This window comes from Vigna unguiculata, chromosome 1, assembly GCF_004118075.2.
Source record: "Vigna unguiculata cultivar IT97K-499-35 chromosome 1, ASM411807v1, whole genome shotgun sequence".
NCBI lineage: Eukaryota > Viridiplantae > Streptophyta > Magnoliopsida > Fabales > Fabaceae > Vigna > Vigna unguiculata.
In genome coordinates this window covers 41708869-41734483 of record NC_040279.1, presented here as the reverse complement: position 1 = coordinate 41734483, position 25615 = coordinate 41708869, and the positions used below count along the sequence as shown (strand labels likewise).

General features: G+C 31.1%; 3 protein-coding genes across 3 annotated transcripts; all 3 read right to left on the bottom strand.

The window, feature by feature from the left end:
- Positions 1 to 5494: 5494 nt before the first annotated feature.
- LOC114163427 (UDP-glycosyltransferase 75C1-like) lies at positions 5495 to 7426 on the bottom strand. Its single transcript, XM_028047763.1, has 2 exons — positions 6127 to 7426; positions 5495 to 6035 (listed from the first exon to the last, which is right to left on the bottom strand). Exons 1-2 carry the CDS (start codon positions 7147 to 7149, stop codon positions 5643 to 5645), a joined length of 1416 nt encoding a protein of 471 aa, XP_027903564.1. The 5' UTR covers positions 7150 to 7426; the 3' UTR covers positions 5495 to 5642.
- Positions 7427 to 8412: 986 nt separating this feature from the next.
- LOC114165162 (xyloglucan endotransglucosylase/hydrolase 2) lies at positions 8413 to 9913 on the bottom strand. Its single transcript, XM_028049826.1, has 3 exons — positions 9565 to 9913; positions 9057 to 9250; positions 8413 to 8948 (listed from the first exon to the last, which is right to left on the bottom strand). Exons 1-3 carry the CDS (start codon positions 9850 to 9852, stop codon positions 8582 to 8584), a joined length of 849 nt encoding a protein of 282 aa, XP_027905627.1. The 5' UTR covers positions 9853 to 9913; the 3' UTR covers positions 8413 to 8581.
- A 13807-nt stretch (positions 9914 to 23720) lies between these two features.
- LOC114187190 lies at positions 23721 to 25543 on the bottom strand. Its single transcript, XM_028075396.1, has one exon. The coding sequence runs from the start codon at positions 25006 to 25008 to the stop codon at positions 23878 to 23880; it is 1131 nt and encodes a 376-aa protein (XP_027931197.1). The 5' UTR covers positions 25009 to 25543; the 3' UTR covers positions 23721 to 23877.
- Between the last annotated feature and the right edge of the window lie 72 nt (positions 25544 to 25615).

Genomic DNA, 25615 nt, shown 5'->3' with positions numbered 1-25615 from the left:
TCTTTTTTCAAATCAATACTTAACGCCGAATAATGACAGAATTTTACAAATAAATAAATCTGTGTATTTTCTACATGAGTATTTATACGGGGATCAGGTAAAATAATACAAAATAAGTTGTATTATCGCAAATTTAGGGCAAATAAATTAGAAAGTTTAGTATGACCGAAGTGCCCTTTTTGTTAATTGTTGTTTTCATAATCAGAAGAAAAAAAGAGCATGGGCCCATGACAGTGAGAGAGAAGGCCCACATCCAGAGTAGTAGATGGAGAATCAATACCAAAAGACAGAAGAAACGCTGAATTATGCAATAAATAACATTAAAAAAATGACAATGGTGCACGAGAAAAAAAATAAAAAATAAAAATTTAATTAGCATAAATTAATATTAGAAATTAATTATAATTTAAAATTGTTATTGATAAATTAAAGTGAGAAGATGTAAGAGATAATTTGATATAATAAAGATGTGGGAAAGAAAAGGAATACGTGGTTGAGTCAAATCAGTAGTGTGGTCCCGTTAATGCCAACTGTTGCTTACTAGATTTGGCGTACATTGTTTGTCTTCCCATTGACTCTCTCAAGCTGAGATTTCAAACAAAACCAAGGTATGTATAATCGTATGTTGTATAATGTTACTCTGTCTTTTAAAAACAGTATACGGTTATATGTCTTATAAAAAATTAATTTTGTTAATAACTAATATCTGAATTATTTATCCCTTTTTAGTACATTAGTAATTGGCGGATTCGAAGCGGCAGGGCAAGAATAATTAATTAATTTAATAAAAGCAATCACAATAATAATATACCAAACACTGTCTTCTTTATCCTTTTTCAATTACTTTTGATACTGTCTTAACTTTTTATCATTCTCCTTTTCACTTTCCACGGAAGCTTCCCCATCCACCCCATTATCTCCCATCTTAATTACGAACAAATTTTTAATTTCTGCAATTTTCTATCATACTAATTGTTTTTCAGTAAAGTGTGTGGGCAAGTGCAACATATCATCCCGTGGGGAAATGCTTTTGAGCCGTTAGATATACATTATTTTAAATAACGGTTATGATGCTATTTAGAACAGGTGGCAAAAACGTTGGGCTTCTGTTGGAGATTCTTGGACTCCATGTTTGCAACAACGTGTCTCTCATGTTGGAAACTTCTAAACATGCTTTCTTTCTTTATCTTCGCATTTATATTTTTTTGTTTTACGTTTAAAATTTTATTATCAATTTTTTCTTTTCCCAACATCATAGGCAAAAATTGTATTCATATAATGTGTGCTTTTTACATTCAAATTGATTTAAAAAAATATAAAAAAAAACTTTTATAAAGTAAGTATAAAATAGGTTTATCGTAAATGAATGATTTTGCTAATATTTATAATTTTAATATGTTCTGATAAATTTAATGAAACAAGTTTATGTTTTCTTTTTAGTTCATTCAAATTCTTTTTTTATAATTACTAATCAAGACAAAAAGAATAGACAATGTCGCTTTTAGGGATGGCAACGGGGCGGGGCGGGGATGGGTTTCGCTATCCCATACCATCCCCGCATAAAAAATTCATCTCCATTCCCATACCCAAACCCAACGGGTATCAAACTTTTTTCCCATCCCCATCCCCACCGGGTAACGGGTATAATCTCGTACCCATACCCGTACCCGTGTTCTAACTACTTCAATATTAATTTTTATAAAAAAAAAAAATTACGGTAAAGAAAACATAATATTATGAAATATTCAATATTAGGAAGATTTTCTTCGATGCCAAATACCTTAAAATAAATTATAATTGTTTACATTTTATATTAGAATACCAAATAAAATTTCATGTGAACCAAAACATTTGTTAAATTTGCAAACTACAACATTGATGAACTTAGTTGATAAAATTAAAAAATATTTCAAAAAAATATAAAAGGAAAACAAATATTTAAATTAAAATATATTTTAAATGTTTGTTTACTTCAATTTTTTAAATTCTAATGAATATCTTTTTTATACACTAATAAAAGTTATAATATATCACTTGATCAAAATGACACAAAGAATAAATAATAAACATAATAATAAAAGGAAAACAAATATTCAAATTAAAATATATTTTAAATGTTTGTTTACTTCAATTTTTTAAATTATAATGAATCTCTTTTTTATACACTAATAAAAGTTATAATACATCACTTGATCAAAATGACACAAAGAACAAATAATAAACATAATAATAAAATTTTGACATAGATTTTGTATCTTTTGAACTTCAATATATGTTGGATAGTGACAAAAAAATATTCATAGCAATTACATTAAATTTTTATATTGTAGTAAATAAAAGTTATTTATACAATTAAAGTGGAAAAAATTACAGTATGATTAATAGTGAGTTATAAAATAACAAATAATTAGATAGAATATATCGAAATATTATTCTACATGATGAAAATAAACAATAAATAAAAATATTAAAAGACTAACAAATGTGTGTTTTAGAAATAATTTGAGAGACTATCGAAAGAAATCGCACAAAGGAAATCAAATGTATAATTAAGGTATGATAAAATAAAAAATACCTTACAGAATTAATTATTAAATTATGTTTGAAGTGGTTAAAATTAAATAGAAATATCATTAGTGACCAAAAAATTTGTCATTAAATTACATATAAATTAGTAATTAAATTGGTCACTAAATCAAGTACAGATTCGATCATTGAATCGGTCACTAATTTAGTCATTGATTTAGACAATAAATCAACTACTACCACCAATGACGAAAAATAGTGACTGATATGGGTTACTGACTAAATCAGTCACCATTTCATGTTTTTCTTGTAGTGAATTATCATATATTATTCCTAAATATCATTATATATATATATATATATAAAAAATTTTAACCACTTCAAACAGAATTTAAAGTGAAAAAATTACATTATGATTAATAATGAGTTATAAAATAAAAAATAATTAGATAGAATATATCGAAATATTATTCTACATGATGAAAATAAAAAAAATAAATAAAAATATTAAAAAACTAACAAATGTGTGTTTTAGAAATAATTTGAGAGACTATCGAAAAAAATCACACAAAGGAAATCAAATGTATAACTAAGGTATGATAAGACGAAAAATATCTTAGAGAATTAAGAAAACTTTTCAAATATTAACATATAATTAATGGTTGAAAAATAACGAAAATTATTTTAATGAAACAAAAGAGTTCTTCAAATTAAACAAAAATTAATAATAATAATAAGTAAAGAATTTTTTTTATATTATCTTAAATTGAGAGTATAAACATTCTCATGTGAAAGAAAAATTTATAATAAATAAAAATATTAAAAAATAATATAAATATTCAAATGTGAGGCATAATTTTTTTTTAATTAACATACATCATTTTAACATAATTACATAAATGTTATGATAAGATAAAAAATATATTGGAGATGAGAATGAGTTTCATGACAAATGAAATAATTAAAAGAAAAAAAAATAAAATATATATATATATATATATATATATATATATATATATATATATATATATATATATATATATATAGGGGTTACTTGGTTAATTGTGAATATTTTAATAATTTAAACGAGAATGGAGATATGGCGGGGACGGGTATTATGGCGGGTATATGTACATCCCCATACCCATCCCCATACCCAACTGAAAAAGTCGGGGATTCCCCATACCCATACCCATACCCAGTCAATGCGGGGATTCCCCGTCAAAACGGGGACGGGTTCGGGCAATACCCACGGAAACGGGTTTATTTGCCATCTCTAGTCGCTTTTATTGAATATTGTTCCATTTATTCAGTACTAAATTTCATCGAAGATAGTACTGTATGTTGAAAATCTCGGGCTTTTTTCTCAGAAAGTATAGGATGAAACACACAACTTCAGATATTGGACTTTTTAACATTTTAACAGTCTGCATTTCTTGGCCCACTTTTCTTTTGAAAGGTACATTTGGCACGAGACAATTCAAGACATGCAGTTTCTTCCTGCACCTCCATGAAGTTTTTCCTACACTTCCATATAAAAAGAAAAATCTATTTTAGTTTTTTACAGTTTATATAATTTAGAGATTAGTTTCAAAATTTGAAAATAACTTTCAAATTATATAATTTATAAGTCAAAAATAAATTTTAATTTATACAATTCAAAACTATGTTTTTTTTAAATATATTTTCAAATGGTTCAATTTAAAAATTATTTTTAACCTTTAAATTGCATCTGAAAAGTTTTTGAATTGTATAATTCAAGCAATTTAAAATTATGCAATCCAAAAATTATATGTTAACTTCCAACTTATATTATTCAAAAAGGATAATCGAAATTTTAATATTGGGAGAAATTTATAGAAGTTTTGACAGTTTTAAAACGGAAAATATTATCCTCGTATCGTTGATATGGTTAATTAGAGCTGTTAAAATAAGTTAGAATTCGTGAACCAATCTGATTGGATTCGGAACGGGTTGGGTTGAAATTTTTTTACAAATTTAAATACGGGTGATTTTTGACCTGACTTACTTAAAACGCGACTCACTAGGTTTGAACTTGTGAGCCAGGTTACCTACCTGCAAAAAAAATGGTCACACAGTATTTTTTTATTAAGTTAGATTTTGTATTTGGATCATATTATATTATTTTTTTAGTCAACATATAAATAATTTGTCATGTTATCTGAATCAACCGGTTATCCATTTTCATACCTCTATGGTTAATCAAATTTGAGATGAGATTTTTACAAACTACATGGAGATTTAAATTAAATATAAATGTATATTGAGGTTTCAACAATGTTGAGCAGATAATTTATGGGGTGGAATAAAGATTCGATAAAATTCGAGTTTCTTTGAATTAAACTTTTCGTCATTTATTTATTTTTGGACAATGATAAACAAACACTCCATTTTCTATTCAACATATATTCAATACTAATAAAATAATATTTTTATTATAAATATAGAATAATTCAGAATAAAATAATTAGTAAAGTGAAAAAAAATTATATATTGGAAAGGAGTGTGAAAATTGAGATATGTAAATGAAAATTATTTCTTTACTTTTTTTAATGTTTTCTTAATTTGGATTTGTTTATGTTTATACATTACCTTCCTTCTTTTTTATGACAATATACATATTATTGTTTATCCAAACACACTTACAATTCTTGCTCATATCTTATTAAATATTAAATTAATCAATTTAAATTTAGTTACTCCGTAGGACCAATTTTTTACTTGTTTCTCTAAATTATTAGTTTGACTTTTATTTGAATTTTATTTTTCATCTTAAATTAAGATTATTTAATTTTAATTTTCGGAAAATAACTCATTCTAATCATCCCCCAAAACGAAGAGAATATAAAAATATTTAACTAAATGTTAAAACAATAATGTTAAGTTATAATGGGACGTTACGTTTTTGAAAAGTTTATATCTAGCATGCACTTGACTTTACTCACGGTTTGTGGAACTTTTGTTTTTGACTATCCAATTGAAGAAGGTTTACAGTGGAACACTGTGCTTCATGGCTGACACGAACCATAAGATACGTAGTATCTAACGGAACCCTATTTCTTTACCCCTCACAATAACCCAACAAGTGTGTTACATCAGATCAGACAATCCTGTCCCAATCTTGCAACATAATCCAGAAAAGTCCTCATGTTCCTATCCGAAGAGCCTCCTTCCTTCACGGCTTCTTTGGCCAAACGTTTCCACTTCTCAGCATTCCTTCTCAGCTCCTCTCCTTTTCCTCCACTCCCCATCACCACTTCCAAACACTTCCTAATCTCCACGCCCTCCACTATCCCCTCCGCATTCGCTTTACCATCCACTCTCACCCCCGTCTTCCATACATCTTCCACCAGCTTTGCGTTTGTCCCTTGGTCTGTCCACTGTGGAAAACCCACCATAGGAACCCCCGAACTCAAGCTTTCCATTGTCGAATTCCATCCAAAGTGTGTCAGAAAACAACCCAACGAACCATGCGACAGAACCTCCAACTGAAAATCATAGTTCCAAACTACCACTCTTTATATATGTTATTTCTTTTTATCATAAACACAAAAATACAATCTAATAATACTTTTTTACCTGAGAACACCAAGTCACAATCTTCCCCCTCTGCTCCAACTCCTTTCTGCAGCTCAGTTCTTGTAACTTTTCTTGTTTTCCATTGGGTTCTCTTATGACCCACAAGAAGGGATACCCGGAATCCAGCAACGCACGTGCTACCTCCTCCATCTGCCTCTGACCCAACACAGCAAGGGTGCCAAACGAAACATAAACCACAGACAACGCCGGCTTTGAGTCCAGCCACTCAACGTAATCGTTTGACCCGTGGAAGATGTCACCGCCAAAGGAAGTATCAGTCGGGTCTTTACCGTCCAAGAAGGCGGAGGGAACCAACGGCCCGATTGAAATCATGGTTAGCTTATCAATGGCTTTCAAGGCCTCGGGTTCCAAGTCCTGAAAGGTGTTCACAAGAACTCTAGGGTTGGTTTCTTCGTCGAAAAGTTTAAAATGTTCTTCGAGTGAAGGAATAGCGAAAGAGTAGATATTGGAGGGTAAGAGGAAAGAGGGAATGTCACGTGTTGCGAGCGGAAAGGGCAAACCCGGCAACTCGATGATGGGGTTCTCTGATGTGTGGACCATGTTAATGTACTCCCTGTATTCGTGAAAGTAGTGGTAGTAGATATCCAAAACCGTGGCAGCTTGAATCCACAGGAGCACCCCCGGGATACGAAACTCACGCGCCAGCTTTGCGACCCAGGGAAGCATGAGGGTGTAGGTGACGCAGGTGAAAGGTTTGCCTTCCTTTTTAGTGGAGGTTATGATGTTTCCCAAAAACTCAGAGCCGCGGCGCTTGAGCTCGGCCATGTAGGAGCCCACGTGGGTGTCGTCGGTGGTTTTGTAACCGTCGTCGTAGCCGTCGGAGAAGGTGACGAAGGAGAGGCCGGGGACGGTGGGTTTGTTGAGCATGCGACGGTGGAGGTAGACGCTGGTGGCGAAAGTGACGTGGACGCCAATGGCAGCGAGTCGCTTGGCATACTGGAGGGAGGGGTTTATGTGGCCTTGGATGGGGTAGGTTACGAGGAGGAAGTGTTGTTGCACCATGATAACGGTGGCGCGTGAAAATGAGGAATCGATATTCCTTACCAGGAAAATGTTACTTATGCGAGTGAGAAAGTAGTGAGAGAAGTAACATGGTGGATTGTTTGAATTTATTTGTTTGTTATATAGATTGGAGGAAACCAGAAGAGTGAGGGGTGACGTTTGCGGTGACGAAAAGGGTAGGGCTGCTGGAAATGTTAGTCTTGTCTATGTCTCATGTCCGTTCACGAGGTCGAGTTCTCTCATGGTGTGGTAAATATGGTATAAAAAAAAAAATGTTCTCTTGTTTTTCCTTTCTATGCATTTTAGCCTCGATAAGAAAAGACATACAATTTAAAATGTCAAAAAAGAAAATCATCTGTTCAATATTGAAACACGTGAGATCTCACTGTACAATGATACTGAGCAAAACTGGTAATAACAAGAAACGCAATCGCTACGAAGATAAGAAAGATTTGAAATGAAAAAAAAGACATGTAAAATTAAAGGGATGAAAAATTCGTTTAATTTGAATCATTTACTTTTTTCAAAAAGAAAAAATAATAATACATTCATAATGATTCACACTAAATTAAAAAATAGTAATACATTAATAATGAGTCACAGTGATTACTTACTTATTCCTTAAAATATTTACCATGTCTATATAATTTCAACACAAATTATTTACATATTATAAAAAAAACAAAAGAAAAAACTAAATATAGTTAACGGGTTTTGTTTATTATATGTTAGACATTAATAAAACCTATAAATACTCACTTATATAGTTAAGGAAAAAAAATATATGGTTACATTAAGTACACAAGTTTACAAAGGATGTGAAATAAAATTTGTCAAGATTAAATATAGGATTAAATATATTTTTAGTCAATCCAAATCCAAAACTGATAAAATTTAATAATAAATGAATATAATTTTTCTAATTCAATTTTATTAATTCTATTTTAAATTTTGAATACATTTATAAGTTCAAAACCTTAAAAATAAGTTAACAAATTAAAAAGACTACATTCGTTATTTTAAAGTTTAAAGTTTAGGAACTTTCGACCGGAAAAAAATTCCAATTTTAAACCTAACTTCGGTTAAAAAAATCATACTTAACCCAACTTTTTTATATGTATGATTATGTATTACTCTGACGAACTCATTTGTTAGGGTAAGAAAATTGCACATTCCTCAGAGTTAGGAGTGGCGACAAAATGGGTTCTGACGGTGGAAATTTGAATCACCCAATATTCAGACACCTTTGATATAAGAAAGTGGTAGGTACTAAAACGAATTTCATTTATTTCGAATATGAATATCATATATAAAGCATGAACTCAGAGAAAAAGGCAAAAATAGGGAGGAAGACACAAAATTAAAGAATCAAAAGAGCGACACGTAATAATATAACATATTTTACAAAGAAAATCAAAGACTGGTTTGTTTCTCAGCGCTTGCACTCAGCAGGAAGGCCTTGTGGGAATCGCTTAAGATCGTTGCAGTAGTTATAGATCATGAAGTACTTTTGAACCCATCTAAGTCTTCTTCTGCCATAAGCGTCGAGCTCCGTGCTCTGCAATGCAGCATCAGAGAATGAATTGGAAGACACCGAGAACTCCGTGGCTTTGAAATTGCGGTAGTACGCCGTAAATGGTGCCTTCGACCAATCAGTTTTCACCAAGCCACCTCTAGTTGCCCAGTCATCGGCATTCCACAGGCTAGAATAGATTCTCATGGGTTGGTTCTTCGGGAAAGGAACACCGGCAACCTCGGCATTCTTGAACACCCTTATGGGAATGTTATCCACCAAGAAGCTGCACAACAGATAAATGAGTCGGTTTCGTTTTCGTTTTCTTCCATGCCGGTTACCGAAGGGAAAAAAAGACACACCAAGAAAACATAAATATTTTGTTTTTACTCACATAATGTGTTGGGGCTTCCAGATGATGGAGTAAGTGTGGAAGTTTCTGGTGGGGTCGAACCAGAGGTAGAACTGTTGCTCCCTGTTTCCCTTGCCTTGGGTGAACACGTTTGTGTGGAGAATGTAGGGGTCGCCGCTCACGTTTCCCAAGAATTCAAAATCAATCTCGTCGTGAGTTGGTCCCTGAGATGACAACTGCATCACAAAATACAACCGTTATGGAATGAGGTTCTGTTCTGTGCTTGTTTATCCTTAACTCATGTAAAAAAAAAAAAAAACATCATGAACTGAAAAATAAAATAAAGTAACAGTTGAGGTGAAAAGTAAAATGTTCTGGTTGCGTAACTTGCGTTTGAAAGGTTGATGCCAAAAATGTGGAAGCAGAGGTAATAATGGTGTTATTTAAAAGTGCGGAGTTGCGGGAAGAAGTGATGTTAAAGTTGGTTTTGAAAAAGAAAGAAGAATATGTATAGCGCAGGGGGAGAAGAAAGGAATGTAATAGAACATACGTAGTAAGCAGTGACAGTTCCGGCGGAGTTTCCGGCGACGAGTTTAAGCTGCATATCGATCCTCCCAAATAAGTACTCTTTCTTGGATTGGAAGCCAGAGCCAGAGACTTTGTCGAGGGAAAGAGATAGAAGCTGGCCACCGCCGAATATCTTAGCACGGTGGTCACCCCATGTGAGATCAAAGTCTTGGTTGAAGTTAGCACCACATTTAGCCACCATGGAGGTGGCCACCACCACCACCAGAAGAAGGGCATAAAACTTAGTACCAGTAGAAGAAGTAGAAGCCATGTTGGAGAAAGGAAGGGTTTTTGTTTTGTGTTTTGTGTTTTGATGTGAAGGAATGAGTTAGAAGGAGATGCGTATATATATATGTGATAAAGAAGGGACAGGTGAGGGAAACAGGAGTTGGAATATGGATTGTGTTGCGTATGGTGGGAATGGATGATGGGACGCGTGAGAATTGATTACTGGAGCCAGCTTTGCAAGCTTTGAAAGCTGGAAGCTTTTGTTTGAAAGTTTAGATTATTAATTACGTTAGGATTCGTGTTTTTGAGTTATGTTATGTTATGAGTTCAGTGAAGAGGCAAATCATGATTAGGAAAGTAAAACGAAATTATGAGAAAATTGAGGCGGTGGATGCCAACTGGATGTGCTATCACGGAAGGAATCAAAGGCGAATATAAGAGCAAAAAGTAGTATTTTACTTCTCCATGGGTCTTGTAATAATGCATTGTGAATCGTCTGAGATGATGCCACGTGGCAGGAGAAATGCTTCTGTCTCACACACACACCCTTCCATTGAAAGTTTAATGAATTTAAAGGTTTCTGACAGTATTCAGAACTTCACGAGACCTACAATGGTGTTATGGCGTGGTTATCCCTTAGCTGGTACTCGTACTCTTGCACCCACACACATAGCTTCAGCTTTGGGTTTCAATTTTGTCCCGTTGCAATATTCACTACTCACAACAACTTTCAATGTCAAATAAAGAAAACCAAGAAAAGAAAAAATGACTCTATATGAACGTATTTATCTTGGTAATATTGTTTTTTAATTAATTAATGTGAAGTTTTTGTAGTACGTGACTATGATTAAGCTGCGCCTGATAGCGATACATTTTTCAGATAACTCATCTAAACATTGGATAAGATCACACAAGGTTGGATAACATTCGGAACACTATTCATTGCCGTACAGTGTCAGAGATTGTGGTAATGATCACAGGGCAAATTATTGTGATGACAAAGAGAAAGAAACACATATTTGGCATTGGTTTAGATATTTTGTATTAAAAATAGAGCTATGAATAATTTGAATTGAAACAGTGTAGGATGGGTTAATGTGTAGCTATATTTATGGGAATCCAGCTGGCAATAGACAGAATCTTGAACCTTTTCCTGCGAAATAACCTCTAAAATGATGCTACCTTACTTAAATGTATTTTAATTCCTATACAATGTAGCAGTTTGAACATAATGGAAAAGATTATAATGTACACAGGGTTGTTGGGAAATTGAATTACCTCTTCCTTTTTTCCAGCATGCGTGTTTCTTAATTTGTTTGTTGTTTTTATTTTAGTAAGAAAACAAGAATGCGAGTACAATGTTGTTACATATAATTGATGCTTTCGGCAATAATGTTTTGCTTTCCTTTTTAATAAAGAAACTTTGGGGTTTGAGGAATGAGAATCGGTCTCTCTTCATTGTATTATTGAAGCATTGGGGTTTTGGGTGGGTTGAGATTTTTGATGGAAGAATTGATTATAGAATGAGATGATAGTGTATAATTAGTAGTTAGTGATATTGCTGGATGCAACTAAAATTTGCTGATAATGATGAATATGCAGATAATAATGCAGATACAATGAAAATACTTTACAGTGATGAGACCCTTTTTTCTGAATCACTTAATTATAGCATGTGATGGTGATAATAATGCATGAAATTGATAATAGTACAATTTAATTTGTAAGCACAGTGGTATGATTGAAGAAGAATGACACGTTTCAAATTAGCATATAAAACAATACATTATATACCTAGTATGTCATTGATGTCGTGTAGGGTAGTAGTCTTGTGTTTTCATCATTCGAAAATAATCATGTAGAGTACTAAGTTTATTTCTGTTCTACCATTTTTTTTCACGTATTTTTAATTCTTCTAACTTTACCAATAATTGTTGTTGCATTAGAGAATTTGAGCTCACGGAAACTATGTTAATCTAGCAGCGTCATTAATCTTTTTATTTAAAATAATACTTAACTCGTAATACCACAAAAATACAAGCTTTCCAATTCAATTTTTTTAATGGCTTACAATATAAAACAAACCTGATATATTATTTAATTGGCGCCCCTCTACTCTTATTAATTGAAAGACTTGTTCAGAAAGTTTTATAATATTTTTTTAAATTGTTTCCTGTTGAAACCGTGAAGTCACCAACCTCTACTTTCTTTCTCCATATAAAACTATTCTTATAAATAAAAAATAATTATATATGATATGTGTTTCAATAGCATAATCTTTTAGAAATAAAATATGTCACGTATCAGCTGTAAAATTTTAATACATATATCACTTAAACGTATTTTACGGCTCAAACAATTAAAAATTAATAGTGTAAATATAAAAATAAAATATTTTTTCTTAATTGTACTAAAACAAAAAAAAATGTATACTTTCTATATGAAACCATATTTGATCCAATCTTTAAATCATAAAACAACTATTTTTTAAACATCATTTTAACAACTTCCAACTATTAACCGAACAGTTGAAATTATAAACAACTTTTTTTGTCTAACTTAAATGGCAAGAATGATATTTTTCAAATATTCTCTTAATCTCATTGTGAATTTTTCAAGTAATGTGTTTCATACAGATTTGATGTATATGGAAAAAAAAAATCTTGGGGGTTTTTGAGTTTTCGTCTTTCACTCCTCCTCTCTGTACCTTAAACACAGACTTTGTTGTATATATAGGATGATATAAGAAAGGGAAAAATATAAATGATAGAATTATGAATAAGTTTCATGTAAAATTTTATATTTTTTAGATTAATGGATTTGAACAGAATAAAATAAAATAATAATTTTTATTTGTTTGATTAAATAAAGAAGAGGGGAGGGAAAAGTATAGAATTTAATAAAAAGGACGAATTTATTATTTTAAAATGTATATATTTTTAACAAATTATTGATATTGTGAAATCGTGAACTTGCGGTGGACACAACTACATATTCAGTCTTTTTCAAGAACCGTGTGATGGGTGTTATCGGTGGCCTTTGTCTCTTCTTCAGCTAAAAAACAATAATTTTTTAAATATTTTTAGGTCTCCATAAATTTAACTAATTTATATATGTATTTTATAAAATGAGGATAAATAAGATGAGATTGGTAGAGTATTAAATTTGTTTTTGAGACATTAAATAATTTGATCTTTTATAAAATAAAAAATAGGGTTTGGTTGGAGAATATGGGAAGGATACAGATGAATCAATAATTTTGAATGATTAGGATTGATGAATAATGAATAGGTAGCACAGGCAGAGTGTGCACCCAAAACCTAACTCAAACCCACGCCGCAAGTAAGCGCGGCAACGTATAGGTCACAGTTCCAGTGGGTCCGTGCCAACATTATCCAACTCTTCAAATCAATAAAGAGAAAATGAGAATAATATTAAAATCAATTTTTAAATAGGAATATTCTTTTCCTTATCCATATGGAAAAATAATTTCTACTACGAGGTTAGATTTTGATTGGAGACTATAAATATAAGAGTACATCTATATGACTGATAAAAGAATAGTGTTCCTAATTTTAAGAGAAAAAAAATACTAATCATCATTATTATTAACATTTCCTTTTCTTAGATTTTTACAATGGTTAACAATAATGACTTTGTAATTTGTAAATATACTTTATATTAACTACTTAGTAACATATTAATATATTATGAATGTTTCAAACAAAATTATTACATGTGTAAGCCACGCAAATTATTTCAAGCATTTTCAATGTGATTTTAGAGGAATTTATCTTATATTAGATCAAACTATCCAAAAACCTAAAATAACTCCATTTACGATTATGCTTTTAGGTTTATAAAACCAGTAAAAGCTAATTATTGAATTACTTTGATTATTTACGAGAATCCCACGTGTTGTTATTGTATGATTATTTAGCTAGATTGCCTTATTATTTATTTTGGTATAAAAAAATTAAATGAATCAAAATACCAACTGCAGGTTGAATTTTTTTTTTTTTGTCTTTTTTATGCAATATGAATTAAAATTTAAGATTATTTACCGAAAATACAATTCCAGCCTGGCAATATTATGCTTTTATTGATCATAACTTATTCTTCAATTATTTATTTAATATTTATATACATATAAATAACATTCATAATTATGTGAATATTAAATAATGTTTGCTAATTCACATTTGATGTAAAATTTTATCAACTAATTATTCCATAACATATATGGACACATTTTCTTTTAATGCTGTTTAGTTTTCCATATTTATATATACGATGCTTTATGATTCTATATTATTATATAAAGAGATTTTTTGGTATACACATTTTTGTTTTTATTTTATTTTTAAAAATGACTTTTTTAAATTAAAATAATTACGTTAGAAATTTTATTCTATAAATGTCTGTTTTTTCTAAATATAAATATATTTCTTTTAAATTTAATTGTTTTTTTTTAAAAAAACTTAATTACTTTTCAAACTAAAATAACTATCTAAAAACCTTTTATTGTACACATATTATTTTCTATTTTATCCTCTAAATAACAATTTATTAAATTAAAATAAATACATTGCCAATTTTATCCTTGTTTGTTTTCTTTTTATATTTTTTTCAAATAACTGTTTTTTTTATTCAATTACGTTTTAAAACTAAAATAGCTTTATGTAATATTTTTTTTACAAAATAAATATAAATTCCTTATAATAAAATTATAAAAGTAATTTTTTAATTATTTTTATAAATATAATTATAATAAATTTATATTTTTATCATAAAAAGTTAATATTTCGTAAAAATGTAGAGTAAAAATTAAAAAACGAGAATTCTTTAGTTACGTTAAAAAATTATTTTCAAATGTATTGGATCGACTTGAAATTTTAAATTTGTATTGCGATATTTGTGAGGCTACAAAGAGTCACACAACTCATTTTTCTTTAATTTCAATCAGAAGTTTTTTTTTTTTTCCTTTTTGGGTCATTGACTAAAGTATTGATGAAGTCTAAAAATGAAAAATGAAGTTGGAGGACTACTTGGAAACTTTTTGCAAAAATAATTGAGAATAAAACCAAACACCGTCTAGGTCTCGTGAGAATAAAACACTTCTTCAATCTCTTAAAATATAGTAGTAAGCATCGAAGAACTAAACTCTCTCCTCTCGCCCTTTTACAATCCAAACAAATGTTTACTTTTATAAATGCAGTTTTTCGTGAAACCTTAATGTATTTTTCCTTTTGGTATGGAATTCAAGTAGGGAATTATCATGACATTCAAACTTTTCTTTCACAACAAGTTGATAATGAGTTCAAATTAAAGCTCTTCAAGAATCTAACACAATAAAAACAATTTTACATGATTGTGTCATTAAAGGTATCCTTTAAGTCTATTTATCATGTTGATCTTATTAGCAAAATCGTATACCTTATGAGTAATTATATTTAGGAGTGGTAAAATGGGTTAGTCTAGCCTGTTTTGGCCCAACCTGTATGTGGCTCGTCAAAAACGGGTCGGGTTAGACTAGTCCGTTAAATAGAAATGTGTCAATAATCACAACTCGTCCCGTATAGGACAGGTTAATGGGTCGGACTGTGCGTCCACTTTTTTTTTAATTTTTTTAATTTTTAAAATTTGTTTATATATACATATAAATTCTTATTAAAGGCATATTTATTTTTTAAACTTTTAATTTCTTAGTTAATATTTTTAATTAGATAAATTAAAATAATTATTAAATTTACATATTAAACTATTGAATTATAACTAATAATTGAAATTTAATTTGTAGGTGTTAATGATTTAAACTACAATACTATTATATATTTATACATTTAAAATATATAATATAAAAAATTAATCTTTTTAATTACTTTTATTTTATTTTAGTTTTTTAAAACGGGTTAAAGATTGGCCCGTATTTTGACCCATCAAATTGACGGAGTGGACGGAAGGGGCTAGAATGTACTGACGGATTAAAATCTTCAATCTAAAATATCTCTTTTAACACAGGCTGACGAACTAGTCTTTTGGACCAATCCCGTTTTGCCATCTCTAGTTATATTTGTAACAAAAACTTGTCTAATTAACTCAAATGTCATATTTATAAGTCAATTATTTATTGTATCTATTCTTAGTAGTGCGTAGAAACTTTATCTAACTTTATATGGAAGAATGTTATGAACGAGGAGATAAAATACTTGCAAAGAAATGAAATATGAAAATTAGTAAGTTCTCCATTTTTAAAAAATTAGTAAGATGTTGATGGATGTGTACAGTAGCCTTAAACGTAAAATAGAGAAATTTAAAACTAGATTGTTGTGAACAATATACACAAGTTTTTGTGTTTGAAGGAAAATCTTAGAATTTTAAAAATTGAAAATGAATTCAAATGAGATCTAATTCCATGTCTCAATGAAATATTATATATTATTTCATATTGTAATATTAATGTTTTTTATGCCTTTAGTGAAATCAGCATATCACCCCTTTGAAGTTAGTTGTGTTACACTATTAGAGTATCTGCTCCCCCTCTTAAGTTACAAGTAACAAATTATAAATACTTGAAGGGTATTATTATTTTGATACTGGAACAAATCTTTACACACATCTTATATAATTTTCTTTCTATCTTAATAAATACAAAAAATAAGCTTTTTTAATAAAAAAATAAGTCGTCAAACTTGTATAAATTGTGTAAAACAATATTTTCCATATGAATGAACAGGAGGGACTAAAAATTGTGAGACTTTGAATATTAAGTGAGTTCCAACGGTAACAACTATTATTTTATGGATAATAATATTATAATTTTATCATTTTTACATGATTTAATATGAGTTATTAATTAATGTATTCACATTAATTATAATTATATCAATAAATATGTTTTTCTTAAATTAATAATTCATGCTAAATTACATAAAAAAAATAAAGAACGGATTATAATTTTTCTTTTCTTTTATAAATATATTTAAAAAATTTAAAGCAACATTAACATAGTAGAGTGATACTATTTTATTTACTCCATATTATAGAGGCAGTCGTCATCAGGATTTTGCAACTGTAAAAGTACAAAAAGCATAAAAGTCGTTATGACAGTTGCGAGAAGAGAAGAGATAAGAGTTCAGTGGAACGAGGAACGGTGATTACGTTTTTCATAGTCTTTATATATTGGTTACTTGTTTCTGTAAAAGAAAAAAATGCTATATCTGTTATTTGTTATTTTTTCTCTTCTTCTTTGGCTCATCGTCTTCCTAGTGGATATGGATAACCAAGATGAAAGAGGAACTCCCACAAGCTCTCCAGGTGCTTTTTCTTTAACGTTTCAACGACAATCTCTTCCTTTCTTTTAATGGGTTCTGTTGTTTCTTTGGTTGAAAAGTCTCTTTCTTGTGTTTCTTTGTGTTTCTTTCTAAACTAAGGAGAAAATTTTATGGTGGTTTCTTGAAACCAGGTCACAACGATGATGATGATGGAGTTCATGCATGTGACGACAGCAGCTGTGGAGCCGTTAAGGGTTCCAACCCTTCAGATAATGAACTCCTTTCTGACAGTGATCCCCACTCAGAAGGTAACAAGACTTGTACTTTTTAAAGATTACGTTATAGTATGGTTCAAAGACTGAGAATGGTTCTACGGGTTGGGTTGTTTCAGGTTCAAACCCCTTCGACACTGACAACGAGGACCAAGAAATTGTTGGAGCCCCAGAAAATTTAACAGGCGATGGGTTGTTTGAAGATGCAAATTCAAACTTTTCAGAAAGTTTGATTCCGATGGAAGATGGGTCTAGCAGGAATGAGTCTGATCAGTCATCTGCAAATGAAGGTGTGACAGTAGAAGTTGGAAATTCTCGTACTGTTGCTAACTCAGAAAATGACAGAGAGAGTGGAGGATTCAATTGGGCATCATGTCTACGTTGTTGCTTTTGTGGAGATCGGTAGCTGTTTTGGTCTCCACCTTCACTCTGAATTTTGGCATTGATATTCTGTTTGCAATTTATCAGTTGTTCTTTAGTCACTCTTTTCTGGCTTTCTGTGCTTGAATATTTTGAGGATCTTTGGTTATTACGTTACACATGTCAATCTTCTGTTCCATTTTCAAGAAATTTAGCAACTAAGTATACAGTTTTGATGTCATGCTACTGATTTCTTATTACTATCTTACATTTCAAGGAAAATGGGATTATAATACGTCAAATACTGCTATTTCACCCTCTTTTTTCAGTTTAAAAGAACCAAAAATAGACAGAAATTACAATACTGCAAAAAGGTGGACTTGCTTATCACTTTCTTTAATAGTTCAACGATAAAGAAAATGACAATTTTTAAAAAGTTGTTAAAAGAATATAAGTTACGTGACTAAGAAGAATAGCAATAAGCTTTATTTGTGAAAAATAAACTTAAAATCATTGGTAAGCAAATTAAATTAATAGAATTTATCACTTATTTTGTTTTAACACCTCATTCTTTTATATAGTTTTAACAAAAAAGAAATTAAGAGCTTGGCATTTTAGTCATAAAGAATACGTTAATAAAATGATAAATTACTAGAGATAAAACATATTTTTTTATGATTTTTGTTATTTTAATCCTGCGAAAAATACTTTATTTCTTCCAATAAACTTTTGTTATCCTCACTTTTACTTTCTGTGTATATTTTTTTCCTTATTTTTAATCGCGTTGACTATAATTTATCACAATATTAAAATATGTTCATTTGCATTTTTTTTCTACTTTTATACTCTCATTCTACTGTAATGGTATACGAATATTTGTACTATAAATACTGTATTGAAACTGATTTTTGTGTTCATATGTTATTATGTATCGTTTTCCATTTTGCTTTCTTTGGGTATTGATGATCATTGCGTCTAGCACAATTTTGCTCCTTTTTGTAGCTATTAAATTATGTCTGTTAATTCTCTTCCACAAAAGTAAAGGTACACTTCATTTTTTGTATACATCTGATAGAAGTGGTAGAAAGAAGAAGATAAAAGTAAAATAAAAAATAGAAAGAATCTGATACATATAATGTAATGGTATGATAGACAAGGATAAAATAAAAAGTAAGATGAAAAAACTTGAAAGTAAAATTAGGATAGCAAGAAATGAAATATTTGGGTAAAATTCTTTTCTGTCTGCTGACTCTTTTTCCAACTTTCAAACCTGTATTTCATTATGATTGAGCTAATATAATAAAAAATAGTTTAAGAAAGAAATAGATAAATAAATATTTTCTTAATTTCACTGTAAAATTAACAGACACATTGTTGGTCTTGTCTAATTGCTTCTTAGCCTTAAATAATTACGGCTTTTTATACTCTTACGTAAAACCATTTGCTTATTTTTTAAAATAAATTGAACAAAATTCAAGCATAATTACTTGATCTTTCAAGTTATTGTGTATGCAATTTGAAATAACAACATAATATTTTTAAATGAAAAGTAAAGTTTTAAAGCATTGATAATATTAGAAACTAAATTAAATTAAAAGTAAATTATCTCAATGTTAATAATATATAGCTTATTATTAGTTACTTCTAATACTCATCAATTAGGCTTATCCAATTTGCCTCACGTGAAGAGTATCAAATTGTGACTTCTTATGTATCAATGATGAGAGTCACACTTCTAATTCATCTATTTCAAAACTCATAATCTCTGGTACAACTGTCAATAATTAAAGTCATTTTTTTATTATTGCACTCTTCAATATATAATAACTGTTGATTAAAAATTTGATAACTGATTGAAATTGAAAAATTTTCAATTCATTTGGATATTTTTTTCTTAGAATTTATTGTGATTCATATCAATTTACAGTTTAGAATCTCAATCATAATTGATTCAAATCACAGTTTAAAACCAAGTTAAATATTATTATATTATCTATTATTTCACTCCTACTCGACATATGAGTAGGGGGTGGTAAAACGGGTCAAGCCAGGCTGCCCGCCACCAATAAACGTGCTGAATATTATAACTCGTTCTGTCTTAGGGTGCTGGCCTATTTTTTAATTTTTAATTTTTTTTTAATTTTTTTTAATTTTTACTCTTTTTAACTTTTTATAATTTTTTTTTATAAATCTATTATATATATATATATAAATTTATTTATATAATATTAAAAAAAATGTATTATTTTTTAATTATTGTTAATTTTAAATATAAAAAAATATATAAAAAAGAGTTGATGGGTCAGGGCGAGCTGGCCTGCTAAACTAATGGGCTAGGCGGGCCGGATTACAACGGGTTGGCGAGCTGAATATTTTAACTCGGCCCGCCATTTTTTCGGCGGACTGGCAGACCGACCCGACAGACCTAACATATTTTAACATCTCTATATATGAGTATATGAAAGCAAAGAATTTGATGTGCCTAACACATTTGTATAGATTTATAAGATGGTGCCATCAGAGATGTTTTAACTCTATTTTTGATTTTGACCTTACTAATAAGGCCATATAACCTATAAGTAATTATATTTGTAACCAAAATTTATCTAATTAACTTGAATGTCTCATTTGTAAGTTAAGTATTTATTGCATTTATTGATGTGTCTAATTGACACTGGTTTTTTATTATACTTCCTGCACTCATAAATATTATTATTTTATTTAAAAAAAATATTTTTATTTATTAAATATAAAATTTTATTAATAAAGAGTAAAATGATAGTAAGAAAAAAAGTAAGGTGTCATAATAATGCAATTTTCCTTCTATTTTATTTTGCAACCGTAAAAGTACTAACAGCAGAAAAGTCGTTAGAGGTGTGGTGTGACAGTTGCGAGAAGAGAACAGTATAAGTGTTGAGTGGAATGAGGAATGGTGATTACGTTTTTCATAGTCTTTATATATTGGTTACTTGTTTCTGTAAAAAAATGGTATATCTGTTATTTGTTCTTAATATTTTTCTTCTTCGTTGTGTCTGGATCGTCGTCTTCCTAATGGATAGGATTATCCAAGCTCAGAGAGGAACTCCCACACGCACTCCAGGTGCTTTTTCTTTAACGTTTAAACGAGTATCCCTTCCTTTCTATGCATGTATACTCATTCTTTTAATGGGTTTTGTTGGGTTCGGGACTTTCTTGTTTCTTTGGTTGAAAAGTCTCTCTCTTTCTTTGTGTTTCTTTCTAAACTAAGGAGAAAATTTTATGGTATTTTCTTGAAACCAGGTCACAATGATGATCATGGAGCCGTTGAAGGTTCCAACCCTTCAGATAATGGACACCTTTCTGATAATGATCCCCACTCACAAGGTAACAAGACTTGTACTTTTTAAAGATTACGTTATAGTATGGTTCAAAGAGTGAGAATGTTTTCCATTTCAGTGTTTATTGGGGTCTTGAAGTTATTAGTGCCTTACAAAAACATAGGTTTTCTAATCTGCCACCTTTTACGGGTTGTGTTGTTTCAGGTTCAAACCCCTTCGACAGTGACAACGTGGACCAAGAAAATCTTGGAGCACAAGAAAATTTAACTAGTTCAGGCGATGGGTTGTTTCAAGATGCAAATTCAAGCTTTTCAGACAGTGCACCAAGTTCAGGAAGCATGGAACCTTTGCAAGATGCGGCTGCTGATGTGGAAATAGGTAATATAAAATTTCAAGAATTGATCTAAATGGTAAGGCGCAAAGAAAATTAAATTAAATCACTTTTTCAGAGACTGAATTTCTTCTTCTGCTATACTCCAGAACTTTTATTTGTAATTGTCAAGAATGCTCCTATTGAGAAACAAGTGTGCATTATACGGTAGAGAAATTAAAAAAAAAAAAAATCAGTTTCGGATCATTCTTTAAATCCACTGGTATGTGTTTATGTTTTATTTTTGCTGCTTAAGATTTGTTCTCTTCTGTTCTATCCTATTCTGGTAAAAAGTTTCATAGCTGAATATGTAAACCAGTTAATTGTAAAATTAACATGTTTCGCAGCTGATGATGTGGCACTTCCCAAAAACGAAGGTGAAAATTTCAAAGATCACGAGGGAGGAACATCAGAGAGTTCTGTAAACATACCCTCATCTGATTCGTTGGAGCCAAAGCAAGATGAGTTGAAAGATTCTGATTCAGATGACGAGGACAGTTCTGCTCTCACCAACCAAACTCAATTGAATGAAGAAAGAGAGGTCCTCCCTCCAGATGAACCTGTTCCGGATAGTACCATGGAGAGGACAGAAAGCTGGGAGATTGTGGGTGAAGAGAGCACAGAAAGTTCTTCTGACACGTTAATGAATGTAAGTCATGAACTATCAGATCAAACTGGAGGATTTATGTATGGTTTGAGTTTTATGGTTGATTGGAATTATATGGATCGCTTTTCCAAAAAATGGCTATCTGATGATGCTGGTGAAAGTTCACAACAGATTGGTTTACCTAGAACTGAAACAACTGGTGGAATGAGCTTGGACAAGAATGAGTGCGCAGATAAAAGTGCAGTATCAGATGCTGAAGAAGACAATGGAATGAGTAGAATTTCCAGTGCAAACCAAGAATGTGACATTACTGCTTCTGCTGAGAATTTGTCTGCAAGTACTGATGTGCTACCTCCTTCATCTGGAAATATCAGTTGGGCAAGTTTGGAAGGAAGCCTGGATTCTAATGGTATACACATTCATTGTTTTATAGCAGAATACAGACATGCACCCATTTTTATTTTTTGTTTTATCAGCAACACAAATGCATGCTAACAATTATATCCATGCAATTTAATCAGGGGGAGTAGATGTTATAGAAATATTTGCTGAGATGTCAGACAGTGGCGGTATCATACTGCACTCGCCTATACACAATGTGATACCGATGGGAGATGCCTCTAGCAGGAGTGAGTCTGAGTCATCTGCAAATGAAGGTGTGACAGTAGAAGGTGGAAATTCTGCTACTGATGCCAACTCAGAAAATGACAAAGAGGGAATAGGATTCAATTGGGCAACATGTCTATGTTGTTGCTTTTGTGGAGGTCGGTAGCTGTGTTGGTCTCCACTTTCACTCTGAATTTTGACATCGATATACTGTTTGCAATTTATCATTTGTTCTTTAGTTTTGTGGATTTCTGTGGTTGTATGTTTTGAGGACCTTTGCTTATTACTTTACATGTCAATCTTATGTTCCATTTTGAACAAATTTAGTGACTAAGTATACATTTGATGTCATGCTACTGATTTTTTACTATCTTACATTTCAAGGAAAATGGGGTTATACTTCAAGTACTGCTATTTCACCCATTTTGTTCATTTTAAAAGAACGGAATATACAGAAACTACGATAGTAGGAAAGGGATAGACTTGGTTATCAGTTTATTTGATAGACCAACGATAAACAAATGACAATTTTTAACAAGTTGTTAAAAGAATAAGTTACGTAACAATTTTTAATAAGTTGTTAAATAAATTACAAGCTTTATTTGTGAATAATAAACTTAAAATCATTGGCAAGTAAAATAAATTAATAGAATTTATCACTTATTTTATTTTATTTTAACACATCATTCTTTTATATAGTTTTAACAAAAAAGAAATTAAGAGCTTGGCATTTTATGATAAATAAATTAATAAAATGATAAATTACTAGAGATAAAACATAACTTTTTTTTTATGATTTTTATATGTTAATCCTGTTATAAATGCGAAAAAAATAATTTAATTCTCCCCAATAACCTTTTGTTATCACTTTTACTTTCATAATATTTTTTTCGTTATTTTAATCGCGATGACTCGTTTTTGAGTAGGAAGACATTTATTTTTGTTTAAATATATAATGAAATTATTCTTTGATAATATTTTATATTTCAAAACATTAATACTTTTAATGTTTTAAATTAGACGTGGGATCGGGTATAGTTCTTGATATAGAAAAAAAGGAGGAAGGAGGGTTGAAAATTGAAATGAAGAAAGAAAAATGGTGAATGCTGTGACTCAGTCAGAATGAGTGTGTACTTAGCAGCTATTTGGGTTTTGCATGATCTACTTAGCACAATCACTAGCTATCTTCATGCATCTTGTAAGTATTTTTATACTATGAATATGTGTTAATTTGAAAAGCAGCAAGAATCTGTAGTGTTCAACTACATTAGACTCCGCTTTACTTCCATCTTTCTCTTATGTTCATCAACTTCATCTGAGGTATCCTCAATATTATCATCTTCAGATGTTTCAGCAATGAAATTATCCACATCCAATTTCTTTTTATCTGCATCTGGGTTATATGTCCACTCCAACCTCTTCAAAATATCACGATCCTTCCAGTTTTTCACAACCGAAACGGCCTGTTTTTTAGCCTTCCCCATCAGAATTTCCTCCCAAGAAAAGGCAGTATCAGCAGTTCTCTTCAAGACACCATCATCAATGTCCCCAACGACAACCGTCTTCAGACATCGCAGCCTTGCTTCCTTTATCACATCAACAAAATCAGAATCATCAGACACAAGAACCACACACTCAACCCGCCTATGATCCATGACATCCACAATGTGGCTTTGCAATGCTCGATCTGCAGCTTGCGGCTTATCCAACACAGTTTGAACCCAAAACCCAGCCCGTTTGAGCTCATCTGCCAAACCATACCCCACTTTGGGTGTGAGAATAGCACTTGCAGCCTTCTTATACTTTTCCATTTTCATAGAATACTTAGCCACCAACTTCACCTTCCTGCTCCCTCTAGCAGACTCAATCTGATTCATCCTTTTCCCGTGCTCACGCTCATGCAGTTGCTTGAAATGGTTGACAAGCTTGTCATTAGTATAAAACTTTCTCCCACAAACCCGACAACGATAAGGTTCATTTGGCTTGATGACACCCTTGTTCTCTAAACGATACAACAGTTCCTTCTCTTTCCTTTTCTCCCGTACAGATTGAGGAACATGACTAAAAGTGTGGCTATTTGCATAAGCCACCATGTAACGAACAATCCCAAAGGAAGATGCAGCTACTCTCAGCTTATTGGCAACTTCAAAAGGTGGAATTGCATTGGGTGGTTTATTGTCCAAGTCCCAGAAAAGCCCCACCCTGTTTGGCTTCTGGTTTGGATTCAATCTCTGATTTTTACCCCATTCTGACCCAGAATGATAATATCTCAAGCCACCGTATATATGCCAGCATGTAGCTTCTAGTGAAAAAAAGCAAGTGCTACGAAATCTGGAGATTTTGAAAGGATTATCTGCTCTTCTACAAATCAAATAGCTTTTAAAAGTAGCCATCGAGACCGATCAAGTTTCATTGAACGAGAAAGAGTAATGGTTATTGTAGATAAACCATTTTCAGAACCGCGAATCGGAGCACCCAACCGGTCGAGCAGGAGAAGTAGAATGAGGGTGGGGGAGGGAAAGGGTCAAAAGGGGAGAGAGCAGCGAATGTGACGGTGGAGTGAGGAAGTGCGTGGTTGCGGCATTTCGTCGAACAGTTACTCAGCGAAATAGGAGCGGAAAAAGAATCAACGTGGTGTGTGAACGAGGAGAGTCTTCAAATTCAATCAAATGTGAACTGTGATAGACATTACCCAAATTTAAGTTTTGTGCACATTTACTAGAAGGAAACTGTGTTGGAAGCGTTGGAAGATGAGGAGGAAGAAAATGCCGGAACTGCGTAATCCCCCTGCACCGGCGCCGGCTACACCAGTGGAAGCCTTGTGAGGTTTTCTCCCGGCAACGGCGTAGCTGATCGAGAATAATTGATTTCTTCCGATAAACTTTTGTTACCACTTTTACTTTCAGTATATTTTTTTCTTATTTTAATCGCGACGACTCGTTTTTTGAGTAGGAAGACATTTATTTTTGTTTAAATATGTAATTTCATTATTCTTGAATA